The sequence below is a fragment of the Bombina bombina genome, chromosome 11 (genome assembly GCF_027579735.1).
Source record: "Bombina bombina isolate aBomBom1 chromosome 11, aBomBom1.pri, whole genome shotgun sequence".
NCBI lineage: Eukaryota > Metazoa > Chordata > Amphibia > Anura > Bombinatoridae > Bombina > Bombina bombina.
The window spans coordinates 178997251-179020675 of NC_069509.1; the positions used below are offsets into that span (position 1 = coordinate 178997251).

General features: G+C 37.3%; 1 protein-coding gene across 1 annotated transcript in view; it reads left to right on the forward strand.

Moving 5' to 3' along the window:
* The window catches only part of LOC128641740 (uncharacterized), a 383379-nt gene that overhangs the window by 81522 nt on the left and 278432 nt on the right, over positions 1–23425 (forward strand). Inside the window, exons 10-13 of the mRNA XM_053694265.1 lie at positions 9004–9169; positions 17290–17472; positions 19867–20019; positions 23139–23283. Of these exons, the coding sequence (XP_053550240.1) occupies positions 9004–9169; positions 17290–17472; positions 19867–20019; positions 23139–23283 (647 nt within the window). The remainder of the gene's footprint in view (positions 1–9003; positions 9170–17289; positions 17473–19866; positions 20020–23138; positions 23284–23425) is intronic.

A 23425-nucleotide genomic window follows, 5' to 3' on the forward strand; every position in this document is an offset into this window, starting at 1 on the left:
ATATGTGGATGTAGGGAGCCCTTGAAGGGAATAACATGTTTACTATTTAGTCTTAATGCCAATTTCCCCCTTATGCCCTCTCCTTGCTCTGTGTACTGCACTGGGCATACAAATTCAGGGCAATGGCACCTTGGAGATTGTGGTTGTTACAGTAAAGTGTGCAAGGGGTTAAGATATCAGAGTATTCCTTTTTGCCTTTGAGAATCGTATGCCTCGGTTCTGAGAGGCAAAGTATTGAGTAATAAATATTTAATGTGCAGAGTTTCTATCTATGGGGAACACATCGTGTAGCAATTTACATACTGGCAAGCACTGTGTCAACATAGCACTGCACTGGCACCGAAGATAAGCAGCCCATTAGAATAGGACAAATGCTAAACATTAGACTGAGCTGCACCGTCCCAAGGGACAAACCCAAAAGCTTTGCATGAAGTCTGAATAACTAACCCAAGAGTTTTATTCTAATGCAAATCTAATCCTTTTGGCACAACTGCTTGGAATGCCCTTGTCACATAAAAAAATGCACCTGTCCCTCAAAGGATTCATGATTGGCATCTTTCTCTAAGGATGTTACATTTTAATACATTTCTTTATTGTCTTTCCCCCTCTGCGCCAGCGAATGCAATAATTGTGGGAAATGTCTCGTTGAGAAAATGTATTTTAGAATAAATTCTCTTTAAATGTTTTTTTTCTATTGTTACATTTGACCTGATTATTCTTATGAATCAATGTGGTGTTTCTTAAAATCTGCCTAATTTTAATGAATCTTTTCTGCATTTCAATTATGTGATTACTTTGCGCAGAAGGGATTATGATAAAAATCCTGATCTTTAACTTCTACCCAATCATTTCCAATAGTTCTTAGTCCTTGTTTAATTACACTAAAACTTTAGATAAGCAGAATAATAAATATTATACCCTTTAACCTTTTTACTGCAATGCGTAAGAAGAATTTTTTTTTCAAGGTAACATTATTTAAATGATTTTACATTTTGTTAAAAGGAGAATAGAATAGTTCTGTATTGCTGGAAAAAAATATAATAGTGATATATAAAGTCAAGGTAATATTTGGAATATGTAAGAAATGTCCCTTCCCTAAATTAAATCAGCTTGAATTGAAAAAATAAATAATAAGGTATTTGATAGCAGATACATATTCTGTATATCTTAATATTTATATAAAAAAATAGATGGAATTAGGGGTGTGGAGAATGAGCATAGTATCACATAAACATGTAACCAGCTGGTAATAGCATAATAACCACCTAAAATACTGATACCTAAAATTGTGTAAATGGTGTAATCTTTTAAATAAAACACCAAGAGAGGGCAAAACAAACAAAAACAAACGTATGCTGTCGGCATTTATCGATGTGCGGCGGACACGATCGCTTCAGCGGATCATGTCTGTTCGCACCATGATAAATCTACACCATGGTGTCCAAATTGTTATATCATTCTAAAGGCTTTCAAATCAAATGCATACATTGTAACATTAGCCCTTGTAGACAGTAAATCCTTTGAGATTTTAACAATTTAATTACACTTAGTAACACAACCTTGCAATATACTTTCATTAATTATTTTGCACTATTTTACTGTAATTTAAAGGATTCAATGTTTATGTTTAAAACTTAGACATCGGTTTTACCAAATACTTTAATTTCCACTTTCTTTTTTTTCTAAAACGAAGCCTCAAACATCTTTAAAACTATATCTTTCTCCTTGCTGGGACGTTTCCAATGCCAGGCCACAAATAAGGGCTGTCCTACTAGCTGTACAAAATACCTATCGATTACCTACTGTTAGCATATTTTAGCATATATTAGCGCACGCGCAGTTGTAATATACGGCATTGACTTTGAAAAAACCTTGGTCATGTGACCGCTATAACAGTGAGGTATAGTTTGGAGCTCCTCATCCTATTGCTCGACTATCAGCATTTAACAAAAAAGCTGTCAAAAAGCCATGCACCAAGTACGGGGTGATGAGCAGCGGACTATTGTTAACTAAACAGTCATCAATCTCGCTGCTATTCGGCTTTTTCACAGCTTTATTTGTATACTGTCACTAAACACTGCTACTATACTAAACTGTTTAACCCCTATCCCGCCGCTCCCGGACCCCGCCGCAACTCTAATAAAGTTATCAAACCCTATCCCGCCACTCCCGGACCCCGCTGCCACCAACATTATGTTATTAACCCCTAATCTGCTGCCCCCTACACCGCCGCCACCTACATTATGTTATTACCCCTATCCTGCCACTCCCGGAGCCCACGGCAACTAAATAAAGTTATTAACCCCTAAACCGCCAGCCCCCCACATCACCATAAACTAAATTAACCTATTAACCCCTAAACCTAACAACCCGCTAACTTTATATTAAATATTAACTCATCCCTATCTTATAATACATTTAAACTTACCTTTAAAATTAAATTAAACATTATTAAACTATTAATTAACAACCCCCCAACAGTAAAACCCACCACCCACACAACCAACCCCCCCCCCCCCAAATAAAAACCTAACTAAAAAAACCTAAACTCCCCATTGCACTGAAAAGGGCATTTGGATGGGCATTGCCCTTAAAATCAGCCAATAGGATTGAGCTTTCATTGGCTGATCCAATCAGCCAATAGGATTGAGCTTGCATTCTATTGGCTATTCCAATCTCCAAAAAGTGAGCGGTACACCCTACCCCATCAAGAGTCCTACCGCATTTAAAAGGGTCAGTTCATTAGGCTGAAAAGGAACTGCAGCGATGCAGGGGTTTACGAGAAACAGGCCAATGAACTGACCTCACGCCTGAAAGAGAGGGGCTATAGGAGTTCTGTCATCACCAAAGCTAGGAATATTGTAAGAGGAATACCTAGGGAAAGACTCCTCAGACCAAAATCCTACATCCAGGAAAGGAAAGACAACAAAATTGTCTTTTTAACAGAGTATTCAAGACAATATAGAGAAATCTGCCAAATAGTGAGGCATAATTTTAATATGCTATCTGCAGATGACAAACTCCAACAGGTAGTTACAGAGGGCCTAAGGTACTCCTACAAGAAAAATAGAACAATAGGCAACATTGTGGCACCCACAAGAATTAAAAAGACAGGACAACCTATCTCTTCATGGTTGAGCTGTAAAGGTACATTCCATTGCCACCATCGTACATGTGTGGCTTGTGAGAAGCTGGCCCCTGGTGACCGGTTTATCTCACTAATGACAGGTCAGAATTTCATGATAGATTCTTGCCTCAACTGTAGGTCTACATATGTGGTTTATTTGATCTCTTGTAGGGAGTGCTCCCTCCAATATGTAGGCCTCACGACAAGAGAAGCCAGAACCCGTATTAAGGAGCACCTTAGTGACATAAGGGCGGGGGTACTCACCACAGCATTGATTCAACATTTCGCGGGGACACACCAGAAAGACACTAGTTCCTTTTCTTGGACCATTATTGAGAGGGTGGCTCCCTGTAAGGGGGGAGTCGACAGGGTCCGCAGATTGGGGGAGAGGGAGGCCTTCTGGATTTTTAAACTCAGGACAAGAGTTCCAGGGGGCCTAAATTCGGAATATGACCTCATCAATTTTTGGTAGGGCCGACCCTCTCCCCCACCCGGTTCGCCCTGCACACATTAACTATATATAGTCTTTACCACGTCACCTTAGGAGCGTAGTAGCCTACTAACTTAGGACTCCCTAGTATAACCTATCAGGTCCTTGGGACTCTGGTTTGCCCTATGGACTTATTTCTCTAGTGTAAATGGGGCTCTCTCTAATAGTGAAGCCACCTATTGTCCGGTGTGGCATGGAATACATATGTTAATGGTACCTATGTATTAGTAGACTCCGCAATAACTTTATTTCTGCTAAGGGTTAACTGCAGTATTATTATTATTATTGTTATTGCTGTTGATATAGCTCAAGGTCCAGTATGTATACACAGTGCGTACTGATTATATCTCAGTAATAATAATGTTTATATTGGTTGCTAGTCTTTAGATGTAAACGACTGTTATCCCGTGCTTATATTATTTGTGCTTTCATTTCAGCCACTATGACGCAGCGTCCCAGCACTACAGGTGTGTCCAGCTGGGTCCGGAGCTATCTGTTCTGCCCTCGGCTGTACTGAACACATTTCTTCTACTTTGATCACTGAAATTGTTTTGTAATTATAGGATTAAAACTGTATATAATGCACGGGTACCGCTTATTATCTTCTATCATTTATTAATTATGTAGTATTTACAATTATTCCTATCTTGTTCCATGTGTATTCACAGTATGCTGTATTTAGTGTGTAATCCTGTGCATCCCCAGGTGTCCTCAGCTACGTAACTAAACACCCATTGGAGGATTATTTGGGGGGAGTGTTCCCATCCACCAATGGGATGACTAGCTACTGTTTTTAAGTTCACCTCACTGTGTTTTAGCCAGGTAATGAGTAAGGCTGTAAGCTGAAACGCGTATACCTGCTTTCCTAAAAGCTAGTCTTATTGTTTTTGTCAGTATTTACCCCGGGGGTTTTTCTCCCCTCTCACGGTTTTGTATATTGTTTGACAAACGTGTTTGTTTTTCTTCACTCAGAGCGCCAATGCGCTATGTTTACTATCTGTAAATAAATTCTTTGTGCATAGATCTGCTGCTTGTGCTCCTTTTTCACTTTTGTTTGCATTTAAAAGTCAGTAGTTAAGAGTTTTATGGTACAATGCCGTAACATAAAACTCATAACTAAAGTGCTAAAAAGTACACTAACACCCATAAACTACCTATTAACCCCTAAACCGAGGCCCTTCCGCATTGCAAACACTATAATAAAAATTTTAACCCCTAATCTGCCGCTCCGGACACCGCCGCCACCTACATTATATTTATGAACCCCTAATCTGCTGCCCCAACATCGCCGACACCTACATTATATTTATTAACCCCTAATCTGTCACCCCAATGTTGCCGCCACCTACCTACACTTATTAACCCCTAATCCGCCACCCCCAACGTCGCCGCCACTATAATAAACATATTAACCCCTAAATCGCCGCACTCCCGCCTCGCAAACATTAGTTAAATATTATTAATCCCTAATCTGCCATCCCTAACATCGACGCCACCTACCTACATTTATTAACTCCTAATCTGCCGCCCCCAACGTCGCCGCCACTATATTAAAGTTATTAACCCCTAAACCTAAGTCTAACCCTAAACCTTACACCCACTAACTTAAATATAATTTAAATAAATCTAAATAAAATTACTACAATTAACTAAACAATTCCTATTTAAAACAAAATACTTACCTATAAAATAAACCATAAGATAGCTACAATATAACTAATAGTTACATTGTAGCTAGCTTAGGATTTATTTTTATTTTACAGGCAAGTTTGTATTTATTTTAACTAGGTACAATAGTTATTAAATAGTTATTAACTATTTAATAACTACCTAGCTAAAATAAATACAAATTTACCTGTAAAATAAAACCTAACCTAAGTTACACTAACACCTAACACTACACTATAATTAAATAAATTAACTAAATTAAATACAATTACCTAAATTAAATTAAATTAGCTAAAGTACAAAAAAACCACTAAATTACAGAAAAAATTAACAAATTACAGAAATTTAAACTAATTACACCTAATCTAATAGCCCTATTAAAATAAAAAAGCCCCCCCAAAATAAAAAAACCCTAGCCTAAACTAAACTACCAATAGCCCTTAAAAGGGCCTTTTGCGGGGCATTGCCCCAAAGTAATCAAAGTAAGCCAATAGGATTGAAGTTCAATCCTATTGGCTGATCCAATCAGCCAATAGGATTGATCTTGCATTCTATTGGCTGATTGGAACTGCCAATATAATGCGAGCTCAATCCTATTGGCTGATTGGATCAGCCAATAGGATTGAAGTTCAATCCTATTGGCTGATTGCATCAGCCAATAGGACTTTTCTACCTTAATTCCAATTGGCTGATAGAATTCTATCAGCCAATCGGAGTCTAAGGGACGCCATCTTGGATGACGTCACTTAAAGGTACCTTCATTCTGTTTTAGTCGTCGCCAGAAGAGGATGCTCCGCGTCGGATGTCTTGAAGATGGACCAGCTCCGCGCCGGATGGATGAAGATAGTAGATGCCATCTGGATGAAGACTTCTGCCCATCTGGAGGACCACTTCTGCCCAGCTTGGATGAAGACTTCTGCCCGTTAGGAGGACCACTTCTGCCCGGCTTGGATGAAGACTTCTGTCCGTCTGGAGGACCACTTTGCCCGGCTTGGATGAAGATGTCTCCCGGTAAGTCGATCTTCATTGGGTTAGTGTTAGGTTTTTTTAAGGTTGTATTGGGTGGGTTTAATTTTTTAGATTAGGGTTTGGGCAGCAAAAGAGCTAACTGCCCTTTTAAGGGCAATGTCCATCCAAATGCCCTTTTCAGAGCAATGGGGAGCTTAGTTTTTTTTAAATAGTATTTTATTTGGGGGGTTGGTTGTGTGGGTGGTGGGTTTTACTGTTGGGGGGTTGTTTGTATTTTTTTTTACAGGTAAAAGAGCTGATTATTTTGGGGCAATGCCCCACAAAAGGCCCTTTTAAGAGCTATTGGTAGTTTAGTTTAGCCTAGGGTTTTTTTATTTTGGGGGGGCTTTTTTATTTTAATTGGGCTATTAGATTAGGTGTAATTAGTTTAAATTTCTGTAATTTGTTTATTATTTTCTGTAATTTAGTGTGTTTTTTTTGTACTTTAGCTAATTTAATTTAATTTAGGTAATTGTCTTTAATTTAGTTAATTTATTTAATTATAGTGTAGTGTTAGGTGTTATTGTAACTTAGGTTAGGTTTTATATTACAGGTACTTTTGTATTTATTGTAACTGGGTAGTTATTAAATAGTTAATAACTATTTAATAACTATTGTACCTAGTTAAAATAAATACAAACTTGCCTGTAAAAATAAAAATAAATCCTAAGCTAGCTACAATGTAACTATTAGTTATATTGTAGCTAGCTTAGGGTTTATTTTACAGGTAAGTATTTAGTTTTAAATAGGAATAATTTAGTTAATGATAGGAATATTTATTTAGACTTAGGTTTAGGGGTTAATAACTTTAATATAGTGGCGGCGACATTGGGGGCGGCAGATTAGGGGTTAATAAATATAATGTAGGTGGCGGTGATGTTGGGGGCAGCAGATTAGTGGTTCATAAGTATAATGTAGGTGGCGGCGGTGTCCGGAGTGGCAGATTAGGGGTTAATAATATAATGTAGGTGGCGTCGATGTTGGGGGCAGCAGATTAGGGGTTCATAAGTATAATGTAGGTGGCAGCTGTGTCCGGAGCGGCAGATTAGGGGTTAATAATTATAATGTAGGTGTCGGCGATGTCGGGGGTGGCAGATTAGGGTTAATAAGTGTAAGATTAGGGGTGTTTAGACTCGGGGTTCATGTTAGGATGTTAGGTGTAAACATAAAATGTATTTCCCCATAGGAATCAATGGGGCTGCATTACTGAGTTTTACGCTGCTTTTTTTCAGCCGGCTCTCCCCGTTGATTCCTATGGGGAAATCGTGCACGAGCATGTTACACCAGCTCACCGCTGACTTAAAAAGCAGCGCTGGTATTGGAGTGCGGTAAGGAGCAACATTTTGCTCAACGCTCACTTTTTGTCTTTTAACGACGGGTTTCTGAAAACTCGTAATACCAGCGCTGCAGGTAAGTGAGCGGTGAGAGAAAACTGCTCGTTAGCACCGCATAGCTTCTAACGCAAAACTCGTATTCTAGGCGATAGGGTTGTAAGTTAATGAAAATTAAAGAACAATAGTAAAAGTTTCTAATACATGTTTTCATTCACAATTATACCCACAATCAATATAAGTTAAGTAACTGTATGTAGAAAATATGTAAGTAACAAAGGTAAAATAAAATTGTTTTTCGGAAATTCCCTTTGTAAAAAGTCTAGAATTTATTTACAATATGTGTCACCGCCATGGCCCATATTTATGAAAGGTCTTGTGGACCTGATCCGACACTGCGGATCAGGTCCGCAAGACCTCGCTGAATGTGGAGAGCAATACGCTCTCCGTATTCAGCATTGCACCAGCAGCTCACAAGAGCTGCTGGTGAAATGCCGCCCCCTGCTGACTCACGGCCAATGGGCCACCAGCAGGGAGCTGGCAATCAACCCGATTGTACTCGATCGGGTTGATTTCTGGTGATTCCTGTCCGCCTGCTCAGAGCAGGTGGACAGGGTTATGGAGCTTGTTATAGAGCTTGTTAAATGGGCCCCTGTGTGCTCCTCATACCTCGGTCATCAACTAATAACAACTGACAGTTGACACTCTTGATAGACAAAAACCACCACATGGATGTAGATTGTGAAGAATGGGTTGAGACATACAGGAGTTGAAGCCAGAGGTCATTTTGCAGGATCAGATGGTGCACAGCAAGAAACACTATAAAATCCAGATGTTAATTAGACCACCATGTTCTTGAGGGTATTTGATTACTAAGTCACCTACCAGTATAGAATTGAGATAAAAATAGAAATGTTCCATTTTTAGTGATTTGAAGAACTGTATCACTTTACCCTCTCTTAATACAAAACAGGTTGTTCCAAGACATGTGATAGCCAAAAACTTAAAGGGAACTTAAAGGGACATTTTATTTTCTATCACTGTTGTGCAAAATTCCCAATTAACAATTATGTGGCTGTAATTACTCATAGAAGAAGAAAGCTCAAGATCACAAAATAACATCTGCAGTGACATCTACAAGAAATTTTAAAACATTGAATTTAGAAAAAAAAAAAAGTGAATAAAAACCAGGTCCTAATTGCAAAAATAAAATGGAAAAAAATTCAAATTATATTTCACATTTTATTTCAAACTATATTCCCTTTAATGAACATGAGTTATTTGATTATCATTGATGACTGGATACATTTCTTGTTGTGTTAACAGTGACTTTAGGTTATCTGTAATATATGTATAACGTGCACATTGTTTTTTTATAGGCAACCGCTGTTGGATGCCCTGCCATCTTGTGGGACTGAAGCCTGTGTAGGGCTCATGAAAGATATTCTGATTTCTAAGGAATTGGATGAGGATAAAGTAGACGCATTCCTCTGGTCACTGGCATTTATTCCGGCGCCAACAACTGGCATGATCGCCTCCCTTACTGTAAGTGATTCAAAATACCCACATTATCGCTCATGATGGAGGTTCTTTTTTGTTATCTAGTTATTTGTGATTTCTGTATGGAATGAAAAAGAAAAGAACCTTTTATTTAAGTTGCGTTTACTACAAGTTTATTAAAACAATGTGTAAGTCAAATCAAGGGTTCATGAGTTAAAGTGTATAATTAAAAATCTTTCCAACTTACTTCTGTTATCCAATTTGCCTCTTTCTTAAAACTGACCTCTATTCCACAAGAGCATACAGAGGTAGGCTCAGGAGTGTGCACGTGTCTTGTGCACTTTATGGCAGCAGTGTTTGTAATTATACTATACATATAAGGGTCTATTTATTATAGTGCCAGCGGGCATGATCCGATATTGCGTATCATGTGCGCTGCACATCGATAAATGCAGACAGCATACACTCTCGACATTTATCATTGCACCAGCAGTTCTTGTGAACTGCTGGTGCAACACCACCCCCTGCAGATTTGTGGCCAATCGGCCGCTAGTAGGGGGTGTCAATCAACCCGATCGTATTTGATCGGGTTGATTTCTGATGATGTCTGTCCGCCACCTCAGAGCAGGCGGACAGGTTATGGAGCAGCGGTCTTTACATTATAAGCTAGATGTGCGCCAATCAACTCCTACTGGTTTTGGTCGTAAAGTGTTAATATTTGCATAATTTCTTTTGTTTTATTTCTTCTTTCCCACCCAAATCTATGTTTACTGCTCTATTAGTCGACTCATTGGTAAGCATTACCAGGGAGGGTCAAGAAAACGAGAAATGAACTATATCTTGGCCAATATCCCTGGGTAATGCTTAACAGGCTCCCGCCAATCTGCCTGGTTCACCTATTTGGCTAGGCAGCATTAGGTGCAGATGGGACTGTACCTGAGGGGTTACCTATATACCGGTAACCAGGCGAGTGGGCAGTTTTATCCACGCCCCTCGGGGGAGGGGTTCTCACTGCTAAGCATTACTCAGGGATATGGGCCGAGATATAGAAATTGCTTATAAATTTTGGTGTTCTTTTCTAGTTATTTATTTGCCTACTTTTATTGTAAATACAATTTCTCACTCTGTTGGTGCACCATAAATGTTAACGTATATACACCACTATTTATAAAATCGCACTCTTATTATTTATCTAATATAAATCTAATATAAAAAGGACAACCAAAGGTGCGTGAAGCTTTTCTTATACCACCGATGTGATATCCGCGGTCACTCACAAAACATGACCATAAACATGAGAGGTATGTAACAGCGTATAAGTAAATGCCCCTCCAGGTAACCGGTTCTCTCTGACCTGTTCCGTTGCAGCTTCTGTACCGTAGAAGAACAGAGACTCGAAATCCTTGCTCCTTCTAGATCTTATAGTTGTAAACGACAAGCACAGAAGGAAGAGTTCACCTATAAAAACCACTTGGGGGACAACTTCGCCGATGTTACCAAGCGTGTTGCAAATGCCGGCTCGCAAAACACATGAGCAAACTTGTACCATAAATGGGGCCCTCTGAGTTTAACCTTCTATAAAAAAAAAATATATCCATTTGGAGAAAAAAGAGATAATTTTGGTACAAACTATTTCTTTTTTCTACACCAAAGCCATGGTCATTTATATTAAATACAAGTGACTTTCAAATGTCAACATGTGCAAAATGAACTGCTTTTTTCCTGCACTAATTCAACCCTAATAACACAAATTGTAAAATGCCTAATACCCTGCAGCCCATCACTTTGCTTTTCCCAGTTTGTTGCCATTTAGCTTGCGCTGTGACACGTATTAAGCATCTTGAACTCATTAATGAAAAACGATCTGTTCATTTGTTAAGCAGCACAAACCCTCCAGACAGCTGAGAATAATTCTGAGCAGTTAAACAAATGAACGATCTGATTGATTGAATGTAAAACAGGTTGACGAGTTTAAACTATTTGATTTATGACAAGGCATTTGTTTTAATAACACATTGGAAAAATGATCTGTTCCCTGTACTTCTAGTATGTCACTATGTATTAAATTGGATTATTTCTGAATGGTTGCATCAGTGAATCTGTTGTAAAATATTACTTAACCCATCAAGGTCTTGCAAATTATTAAAGGGACACTGTACTCAAGAAAGTTCTGTCATCTATATAAATGAGTAACTTTTAAAGGGCTATAATACCCAAATGTTGAAAGTGATGCAGCATAGCTGTAAAAAGCTGACAGGAAAATATCACCTGAACATCTCTATGTAAAAAGATATATATAATATATTTTACCTCAAAAATTCCTTGCCACATCCCATTGTAAAGGATTTCTAAGCAGCAAATCAGTATGTCTGTCCTGGGACAGCGGAAGGAGTCACTCATCTTATTTCCCTATTAAGTTTAAGGAAGTTTACAATGAAATCTCATGAGAGTTAAGTGAAATCTCATGAGATCACAGTAAAAGAGTTCATGACCTCAGCACTGCTGATGCTGATTGGCTGCTGCTCATTTCTTCATTTTTTTTAATTTTTTTTTTACCTGCAGCTGGGCAACAGCTGAGTATAACTTTTTACACAGCACTTACTCTGCTGAGCTGAGGAAATTGTGAGGTAAAATATCTTCCTTTTTTATATAGAGATGCTCAGGTGATATTTTCCTGTCAGCTTTTTACAGTTATACTGCATCAGTTTCAAGTAATTTTGCATTTGAGTATTATGTCCCTTTAAGCAAATAGACATTTTTGTTGCCTGAAAAAATAGGAAGTAAAACCTGTTTCAAATATTGAATTAAAGTAATATACCATTATATGTTGTGTAGTTCCTATAAATGCTCATTGCCCAAGACAAACAGGATTACTTCAGGGACCATCCTGGAGTCATTTGATGATCATCAGACTACTTTAGAAGTCACTTGCTCCTCATCAGACATCATCAGGCTGTAAAGTCATCAGCTAAGGTAAAACTTCTGTGTGATGACTTTAGAATGATCAGCAGATGCCCTTACTGATTACTTTACTAAAGTCATCTCATTGAAATATTTCAGCCTGTGGGCAAACTTCAGGATGGCTTCTGCTGACTAGTCTGGAGTTATTGATTACTTCAGAATGACTCCTGGAAGATAATCCTTTTTGACTAGGGTTATTTTTTTATTATTGGTTTGTGAGCGTAAGCAGCATGTACCAACCAACCAATAAACATTAACAGGATGTACCTATCAGCCAATGGACATAGGAACTATACAACAGAAACAGCTGTGTTTTTTTCAGTTTTAAAAGTAATAAATATTTTATTGGTGAATGTCAAGTTACTAATAGTGCCCCACGGCATTGGATAGCCTTTTAAAAATTAACAAGGGTTTAATTTATGAAATCTTTTCATTTTCATTGATTGACAGATGATGATTCGTAAAAGAACCAATCCTTGTTTCCCCCCGGGCCGTTTTCACAAAGGGGCTGAATACCACGGGAGGTAAAAAGGATTAGTTATTTTATAAATCCGTCACCTGTCAATCAATTTAACAATATGGTGGGCGGGAGAGCTGCGCTTATCGTTGCAGCGGTAAATAGGTAAAACTTCTGCAAAATATATAGATATAAAAGATTTCATGAATTAAACCCTTGTCAATTTTTAAAAGTCTATCCAATGCTGTGGGGCACTATTAGTAACTTGACATTAAGATGTCACACTTTTATATTGATTAGTACAGGGTCCCTTTAAGCAATTGTGTACATTGCCCCTTAAGTCCCTGTATTTTATCATTGTTTGCAAAAACTCATGTGCAATGTGATGGAAATAAAGAACAAGCTTGTGCGTCATTAATGTAGCACAATTAAAGGGACAGAAATTCAAAATTAAAGGGACATTAAACTGCTGTGCACAACTACAAAAGAATTGTAACAATTCATCATGTTCCTGCAGCTGTCTACAAATGAGTTTTAATAAGATGCCAGATACTGAAGCTCGGCCATCTTGGAGCTCAGATATTCTCACAGCTTGTGACAGAAGCAGTGCACACTCACAGATCAGTATTGTGCACTTTTTTACATCTGTACAATGTGTGTATGATACTTCATGTGAGCTTTACATTTTTACATTTGTTACACAGTTTTACAGTAATACCAAAATATGTAAAAAAATAAAAAGCCCTCAACAGTAATATAGAGCAATGCAGCCACAGCAAACAAGTACAACTCCTGCTCTGTTTTATACACCCTAGCCTGAAGCACTTTATACAGCTGTAACACATATGGGCAATATTACTGATCTGTTTTATACACTCTAACCTGAAGCACTTTATACAGCTGTAACACATATAGGCAATATTACTGATCTGTTTTATACACCCTAACCTGAAGCACTTTATACAGCTGTAACACATATAGGCAATATTACTGATCTGTTTTATACACCCTAACCTGAAGCACTTTATACAGCTGTAACACATATAGGCAATATTACTGATCTGTTTTATACACCCTAACCTGAAGCACTTTATACAGCTGTAACACATATAGGCAATATTACTGATCTGTTTTATACACCCTAACCTGAAGCACTTTATACAGATGTAACACATATAGGCAATATTACTGATCTGTTTTATACACCCTAACCTGAAGCACTTTATACAGCTGTAACACATATAGGCAATATTACTGATCTGTTTTATACACCCTAACCTGAAGCACTTTATACAGCTGTAACACATATAGGCAATATTACTGATCTGTTTTATACACCCTAACCTGAAGCACTTTATACAGCTGTAACACATATAGGCAATATTACTGATCTGTTTTATACACCCTAACCTGAAGCACTTTATACAGCTGTAACACATATAGGCAATATTACTGATCTGTTTTATACACCCTAACCTGAAGCACTTTATACAGCTGTAACACATATAGGCAATATTACTGATCTGTTTTATACACTCTAACCTGAAGCACTTTATACAGCTGTAACACATATAGGCAATATTACTGCTCTGTTTTATACACCCTAACCTGAAGCACTTTATACAGCTGTAACACATATAGGCAATATTACTGATCTGTTTTATACACCCTAACCTGAAGCACTTTATACAGCTGTAACACATATAGGCAATATTACTGATCTGTTTTATACACCCTACCCTGAAGCACTTTATACAGCTGTAACACATATAGGCAATATTACTGATCTGTTTTATACACCCTAACCTGAAGCACTTTATACAGCTGTAACACATATAGGCAATATTACTGATCTGTTTTATACACCCTAACCTGAAGCACTTTATACAGCTGTAACACATATAGGCAATATTACTGATCTGTTTTATACACCCTAACCTGAAGCACTTTATACAGCTGTAACACATATAGGCAATAGTACTGATCTGTTTTATACACTCTAACCTGAAGCACTTTATACAGATGTAACACATATAGGCAATATTACTGATCTGTTTTATACACTCTAACCTGAAGCACTTTATACAGCTGTAACACATATAGGCAATATTACTGATCTGTTTTATACACTCTAACCTGAAGCACTTTATACAGCTGTAACACATATAGGCAATATTACTGATCTGTTTTATACACCCTAACCTGAAGCACTTTATACAGCTGTAACACATATAGGCAATATTACTGATCTGTTTTATACACCCTAACCTGAAGCACTTTATACAGCTGTAACACATATAGGCAATATTACTGATCTGTTTTATACACCCTAACCTGAAGCACTTTATACAGCTGTAACACATATAGGCAATATTACTGATCTGTTTTATACACCCTAACCTGAAGCACTTTATACAGCTGTAACACATATAGGCAATAGTACTGATCTGTTTTATACACCCTAACCTGAAGCACTTTATACAGCTGTAACACATATAGGCAATATTACTGATCTGTTTTATACACTCTAACCTGAAGCACTTTATACAGCTGTAACACATATAGGCAATATTACTGATCTGTTTTATACACTCTAACCTGAAGCACTTTATACAGCTGTAACACATATAGGCAATATTACTGATCTGTTTTATACACCCTAACCTGAAGCACTTTATACAGCTGTAACACATATAGGCAATAGTACTGATCTGTTTTATACACCCTAACCTGAAGCACTTTATACAGCTGTAACACATATAGGCAATATTACTGATCTGTTTTATACACCCTAACCTGAAGCACTTTATACAGCTGTAACACATATAGGCAATATTACTGATCTGTTTTATACACCCTAACCTGAAGCACTTTATACAGCTGTAACACATATAGGCAATATTACTGATCTGTTTTATACACCCTAACCTGAAGCACTTTATACAGCTGTAACACATATGGGCAATATTACTGATCTGTTTTATACACCCTAACCTGAAGCACTTTATACAGCTGTAACACATATAGGCAATATTACTGATCTGTTTTATACACCCTAACCTGAAGCACTTTATACAGCTGTAACACATATAGGCAATATTACTGATCTGTTTTATACACCCTAACCTGAAGCACTTTATACAGATGTAACACATATGGGCAATATTACTGATCCGTTTTATACACCCTAACCTGAAGCACTTTATACAGCTGTAACACATATAGGCAATATTACTGATCTGTTTTATACACTCTAACCTGAAGCACTTTATACAGCTGTAACACATATAGGCAATATTACTGATCTGTTTTATACACCCTAACCTGAAGCACTTTATACAGCTGTAACACATATAGGCAATATTACTGATCCGTGAGTGAGCACTGCTTATGTCACAGACTGTGAGAATACCTGAGCTACAAGATGGCTGCCCCAGTACAAAGAGGCGGAGCTTCAGTATCAGGCACCTTCAAGCTATTAAAACACAAAAACAAATTTGAAAACAGCTGTATGAACAGGATGAAATAATATAGGGAATAGTAACCATTGTAGGGTATTTGCACCCAGTGGTTTAATGTCTCTTTAAATTTTCATGATTCAGACAGAGAATTACATTTTAAACAACTCCCCCATTTACTTATCTAATTTGCTTTGTTCACTTGACATTCTTTGTTGAAAAGCATACCTAGGTAGGCTCAGGAGCAGCAATGCATTACTGGGAGCTAGCTGGTGATTAGTAGCTGCACATATATGCGTCTTGTCATTGGTTCCCTAGATGTTTTCAGCTCACTTCCTGTAATGCAAAGAATAACAAGAAACTGAAGAAAGTTAATGATAGAAGTAAATTGGAAATTTGTTTAAAATCGTATTCTATCTAACTCATGCAAGAAAATGTTTGAGTTTCATGTCCCTTTTAATGTAGTGGCTGTTTAATAACGTTAATTTTTAAATTCTGGTCTGTAAACTGATTGGGTCTGGTTTGGGGTCCATTAGGGACAATTTACTGACAAGGACTTTAGGCAATGAGGTTTTGTGTGGGCATATGGTTGGTTCCCAGGGTCATGGCATCTGATGATCATGAACAATTAGTTTATTGTTATAGAGATGAGGGATGTTACCTGGGAATTATACGAGAATCTCAGATTGGATTTTCTAGTCTTCGTGAATTTAGTGATGTAATATTAGGGAACAATCTCAATTCATTAAGATGTCTCTCCAGGGACCATTTTATAAGGAGTGGCTACAAAGTAGAGGGGCCACTACTTACTGCCAATGCCAAAGATCTACTGATAAAATATAAATATATCATATAATCATATTATTCACCTAAGTGTGTCTATATATATATATATATATATATATATATATATATATATATATATACACACACACACACACACATATACATACCATGGTGGAAAAACAAAACATCACATTTGGGGGGGGGGCACACAGGGGACCCACCATTATGCAGGGGGGTAGTATTCCCCATACCCCATGGAGACACCTATGACTCCAGAGTCTCAAGCTTCACACGTTCTGATATTTTATGTAGTTGATTTACTTTATCCTTTAGAGAATTAGCTACATACAATAACATTTCATGGCCCGGCCCACTGATCACTTGCCACCTCACTCTCACTCCCCTCACTCAGCCTAGACTTCCCAGTTCCTGAAGGCATCTGGTAAATGTTGGGAGTTGTACTGTATCACTTTAAAACTTTATTTATTCTGTATTTCTTACAGACCTTGCTGCAAGAGCCCACTGTCAGTCAGAGTGCCTACCTGTCAACCACAGCCCTGATTCACCACTTCTGTCTGGGCGTCACAAACTGTCATGAAATACCTGAGGTTCAGGCTGTAATGAGGATTTTGCAAGAGCAACTAGGAGACAACTGTACTGCTCCGGAACCAGAAGACGTGCACAAGGTTCTGTATCTTATTATATTCCTGCAGTTATTGGCTTCTGGTCAGAAGGAATCATAACACTCACAGGAAAGAGAACCTTAGATTGATGTCACTAGACAATACAATGAAATCATCTACATATAAAATACAATCAACTAAGTGCTCATTTTAAATGAGAAAATAAATAAGGGATAAATAACATGCACTTAAGTGACTTACCTACTAATAGCTGATGATGCGCTAAGTCGAGGGTGCGCTAAGCTGGTGGTGCGCAAAACCGAGGGTGCATTAAGCTGGTGGTGCGCTAAACTGAGGGTGCGCTAAGCTGGTGGTGCGCTAAGCCGAGGGTGCACTAAGCTGGTGGTGCGCTAAGCCGAGGGTGCGCTAAGCTGGTGGTGCGCTAAGCTGAGGGTGCACTAAGCTGGTGGTGCGCAAAACCGAGGGTGTACTAAGCTGGTGGTGCGCTAAGCCGAGGGTGCACTAAGCTGATGGTGCGCTAAGCTGAGGGTGCACTAAGCTGATGGTGCGCACAAGTAGGGGAGACCTGCATGTAGTTCCTTGCTATACTGGTGGCCAATCGGCCTCTAGCAGGGGCTGTCAATCACCCCGATCTTATCTTATGACCGCTGCTTCTTAACTTTAGTTTTGTGCGCACCTGTAACGATGGGCCTCCCAAGCATCATCCGCTAATTGATAAATGGTGTCCACATGCTAGACTTCAAGTAGAGACGGCAAGGATAATTACTGTGCGGGAATACAGGAATCCTTGGGATATGCATAAGATTATCCTAAGCATTAATTAAAAGGAAACTATGCTCAAATATATTCTGGTATTCATATGAAAAGTATCATTTAACCATATTGACATTTTTTCAGTCCTGAAAAAACCTGAAAAATATGAATTAAAGGCTACAACTTTGTAATTTACTTATATTATCAATTTATCTTCGTTCTCTTTTGTTAAAAAACAGAGACATAAGCTTAAGAGCCGGCCCATTTATGGAACACTATATGGCAGCAGTTTTGCAAGAATGTTATCCATTTCTAAGAGCACTAGATAACAGCACTATTTCCTGCCATGCAGTGCTACAGATGCTACCTAGGTATCTCTTCAATAAAGAATATTATGGGAACTAAGCAAATTTGATAATATAAGTAAATTATGCTCTGTCTGAATCGCAAAAGAAAATGTTGGGGTTTCATATCTTTTGAAACGGATATACTAGAATCCTACTAATGTGCATTGGCTGATTGAAACGTTCTATTTATGCACAATATGCATTAGCAGGAAGTAACTATCAGCCAATGAAAATTTAGAGGAAGTACATACCAGCCAATGAGGATTAGTAAAATTTACCTATCAGCCAATGAGGATTAAGAGCCAGAGGAAGTACCTACAAAACGATTAAGGATTAGTAAAAAGTACCTATTAGCCAACGAGGATTAAGAGGAAGTACCTTCAAGCCAATGAGGATTAGTAAGAAGTACCTATCAGCCAATGAGGATTAGTAAGAAGTACCTATCAGCCAATGAGGATTAGTAAGAAGTACCTATCAGCCAATGAGGATTAGTAAGAAGTGTCTATCAGCCAATGAGAATTTAGAGGAAGTACATACCAGCCAATGAGGATTAGTAAAATTTACCTATCAGCCAATGAGGATTAAGAGCCAGAGGAAGTACCTACAAGACGATTAAGGATTAGTAAAAAGTACCTATTAGCCAATGAGGATTAAGAGGAAGTACCTTCAAGCCAATGAGGATTAGTAAGAAGTACCTATCAGCCAATGAGGATTAAGAGGAAGTACCTTCAAGCCAATGAGGATTAGTAAAAAGTAACTATCAGCCAATGAGGATTAGGAGGAAGTACCTACAAGCGAAAGAGGATTAATAAGTGACTGTCAGCGAATGAGGGTTAAGGGGAAGTACCTCTCAGTCAATGAGGATTAGTAGGAAGTACAAAACTGATACAGATGTATTCATTTTCATTTCAATTTAAACAGCTTTTACTTTACATTTAAAATATTTGAAAACGTTTGGATACTTCTGTTTCGAATGGATGACAAAAACTTTTGGAATACAATGTCCCTTTAAGTTTATACAAAAGGAGACATGGGCAGAGTTGCTGGGCCTTCGAGTTCTAACCTGCTTTCAAAATGTCTGTACTCATCATATGAAATAAAATTTTATAAATGCAAGATCCTATAAGAAGCTAAAAATATGTGTAATAAAGTTATGCAGTGTACAATCGCTGATGAAATATAAAACAAATTGGTATTACAAAATTAAATTTGAATAATAATAATAATAATAATAAATAGATTTTCCACCACCAAATTGATGCTTATAAATAAACTATAGAGTTTGTTTTAATAAACTAAGGTAGAAGACTTTACTAACTTATGTTATTTTCTGTAGGTGCTGATTCTTCTGAAAGCCATTGGGAATGCAGGACTGGCCGCTTCGCCATTAATTCAAACGCTGACTTCTTGTGCTTTCCATAAAAGTAATCCAGCTGCAATTCGAATCGCCACAGTGGAAGCCTTCAGGCGAATTCCCTGTTCAGCTAATGTAAGTGATCTATGACAGAACGCCAGATACTTATATTTATTATTGGAAATCTAAATTCAAGTGATTGTGCTTGACGATGTCTTTACTTAGACGGATGTACCCAAATATTAGGAAATAAAATGGCACAGAGTGGTTTCTCATCATTTTGGTGACCACTGTATTGCAGACCGCAATAACAATGTTTGTGTTGCTATGTAGATTCACAAATGTTTTGTTGATTTTATGGCCATTGATCTAAGGTCACAGAGAGAGTAAAACATTCCCTAAATTTTGCAGCCCACATCACCGGGTATTTACCAGGCCCTGTTGTTACTGTGGAGAATGAACACCCTATAACACAACATGACAGGCACTGAAATAATTTAATTTCTAATGAATCTAAATTCTAATGACCCTTAGTGGCAATGGCCTGTTGCCTGCAGAGACCCTGTCATGCTTTTCATCTGTATTCGTCAAAGAAGGGGTCACGGGGCACTTGAAAAGATCAAAGAGTTTTGTTTGAACAAAAGAAAAACACAGAATACATTGTGAAGAATCTCAATATCAGAAGAATGCACCAGCAGGAAATCCCCTTGTGCCTTTGTGTACATAAGTCCGTGAGCAGGTGTTCAGCCACCAAGTAACAGTTTAACTCCTACATAGCCACAGGGGTCTTCCCTTCATGCACATATCCGTTTTCTTTTTTTACGTGTAAGTTATCAAAATCAGTAGATTTATTAAAAAAAACTGTATGCCCTGCAACAAGCATGTACAAAAATATATTCTTTTAATATGAAATTGCAAAGTTGCCTTCAAGCCCTTAAAAAGAAAATCATTTTGCCTTTTTTCCAAATAAAAAAACATAGGAAAACTTAAAAGAAGATATTTGGAAGACAGATTAGGACCAATGGGTTTGTCTCTACCTGTCTATAAACAACAAAACAGGTTTTAATTACTTAATTAATTAATTAATTAATTCACTCATTCATAGATTCTACCTATGTTAATCACAGACAGGTGTTTTTGTTTTGTTTATCCGTTTGCTATAATTTTATGGTTCCTTGCAAAGTCGGAAGTTATTCACCTCTCTACTAAATACAGTAAAATCAACCTATTGTATTAGGCCAAAGAATTCCTCTTTTTTATCTGTCTGTTTAACTGGTTATGTTTTCCTACAACGAATGGACAATGTAATTACTATACTTGAATATCTAACTAAGGAATCCACCAAACTCATTTATTAAAACAAAAAAGTGACATCTTTTTGGAAGAACCATTTTGTCAAAATGATCACATTTCTTTGTGAAATTGTAAGTGCCATACATGCCCAGTTAAACTAAATAAAACCATACAGCAGATAAGATATGAGAATACTAATTATATCTTGTATTATGTTAGTATAAAGACGTCAGCAGTACAAATGGACATATTTTTTCCTTGTCTTCTAAAAGCTGATATTTTGTAAGTATTATTATCTTTTAAATGAATACAAATATGATTATTGAAACAACCTTCAATGTTATGATTGTAGAGGAGTGTCCCTTTAAACCAATAGAGTGGCAGGAGATTATTTTCAGGCTGTGAGCAGGGATGAGTTGTGCTAAACTATGTATTTACTAATGGCTTTAATATCCATTTAAAGGGACAGTAATGTAAAAAAGAACTGTTCATGATTCAGACAGTGCAACTTTCCAATTCACTTCAATTATCTAATTTGTTTTTGTTCTCTTGGTAGCCATTGTTGAAGAGCTTATCTAGGTAGGTACAGGAGCTGCAATGCACTACTAGCAGATAGCTGCTGATTGGTGGCTGCAAATATATGATTCTAGTCATTGGCTCACAAGTTGTGTTCAACAAGCTCCCACTAGTGCATTGCTGCTCCTTCAGCAAAGGATGCCAAGAAAACGAAGCAGATTTGATAATAGAAGTAAACTGGAAAGTTGTTTAAAATGATGTATTCTATTTGAATCATGAAAGAAGAAATTTCGGTTTAATGTCCCTTTAAATTTGTTACAGCATCTCATTTTTGCACTACTGACCGTTAATATGTGTTTATCCTCACAAAGGTGTTAAATAAATAGCTACAATCCTGCTCAAGAGCCACAAGTCTTGCAGTTCCTAAGCAGGTCACGGGTATTCAACCAACCAGAATTGACATGCGCAGATATCCGGCTTCTGAGTGGAACTTTACCTTTGTGTTTAACCCCTTTGTGGGAGGCCTTAGAATATCCCTTTAAATATATTCAACTCCCCTTGAAATATTTTGTATTTATTTTAATATCTATTACAGATTTACTTTTTTGGAAAATTTAATCTGTGCTGTAAAATAGCCATCGAAACATTAAAGGGACATAAAAAAAATTAAATATATTTTACAAGCATAGTATAGGTTATTCCCACGCCTCCCTCTAGTCATGAACGTCGCCATGTTGAAATCTGTCTTTCGCTACATTCCAGAGCTGACGTGTTCGCACATGCGCAGTAACTCTCCATCAAATACCTGCAGTGAGGAAAATAGTGCTCATATATATGTGAGATAGAGATTTGTCTATTAAAGGGACACTAAACCCCAAATTTTTCTTTCATGATTCAGATAGAGCATGCAATTTTAAGCAACTTTCTAATTTACTCCTATTATAAAATTGTCTTCGATCTCTTGCTATCTTTATTTAAAAAGCAGGAATATGATGCATAGGAGCAGGCCCATTTTTGGTTGAGAACCTGGGTTATGCTTGCTTATTGCAGGGTAAATTAAAGGATCAAATAAGCAAGCGCTATCCATGGTGCTGAACCTAAAATGGGCTGCCTGCTAAGATTTACATTCCTGCTTTTAAAATAAAGATAGCAAGAGAATGAAGAAAAATTGATAATAGGAGTAAATTAGAAAGTTGCTTAAAATGTCATGCTCTATCTGAATCATTAAATAAAACATTTGGGTTCAGTCTCCTTTTAAGTCTTTCTACATCAGTTAACAATTATGTTTACCTGCCTGTCATTTCTATATAGAGTAAGATATAGAAAGTCAGCAAGAATAAAAATGAATATTAGATCATCAAAATAAAATAAACTTTGATAATAATTTTTTGGAACAATTTCATGAAAGAATCACCACTGTCAATATAGTATTCTTTCTGTGTTAGCGAAACGCATTGGTGCAACTATATCAAGCGGCAGACGAAAGCGAAGAAATAAGAATCGCTTCGTACTACACAGCGATGAAATGTCCCAGCCGCGAGCTCTTTCATATTGTGCGACACACTTTGAGACACGAGAGATCAACACAAGGTGAGGAAATAACTTTACTTATTGTTTTTCTGAATAAAAAAACAACCATTTTGCATTGTTTTATTAAAGAGACACAAACTGTAAAGTCTCATAAAATGTTTAGTGAATTAAAATAAAACAATATTACAATATATGGACATTA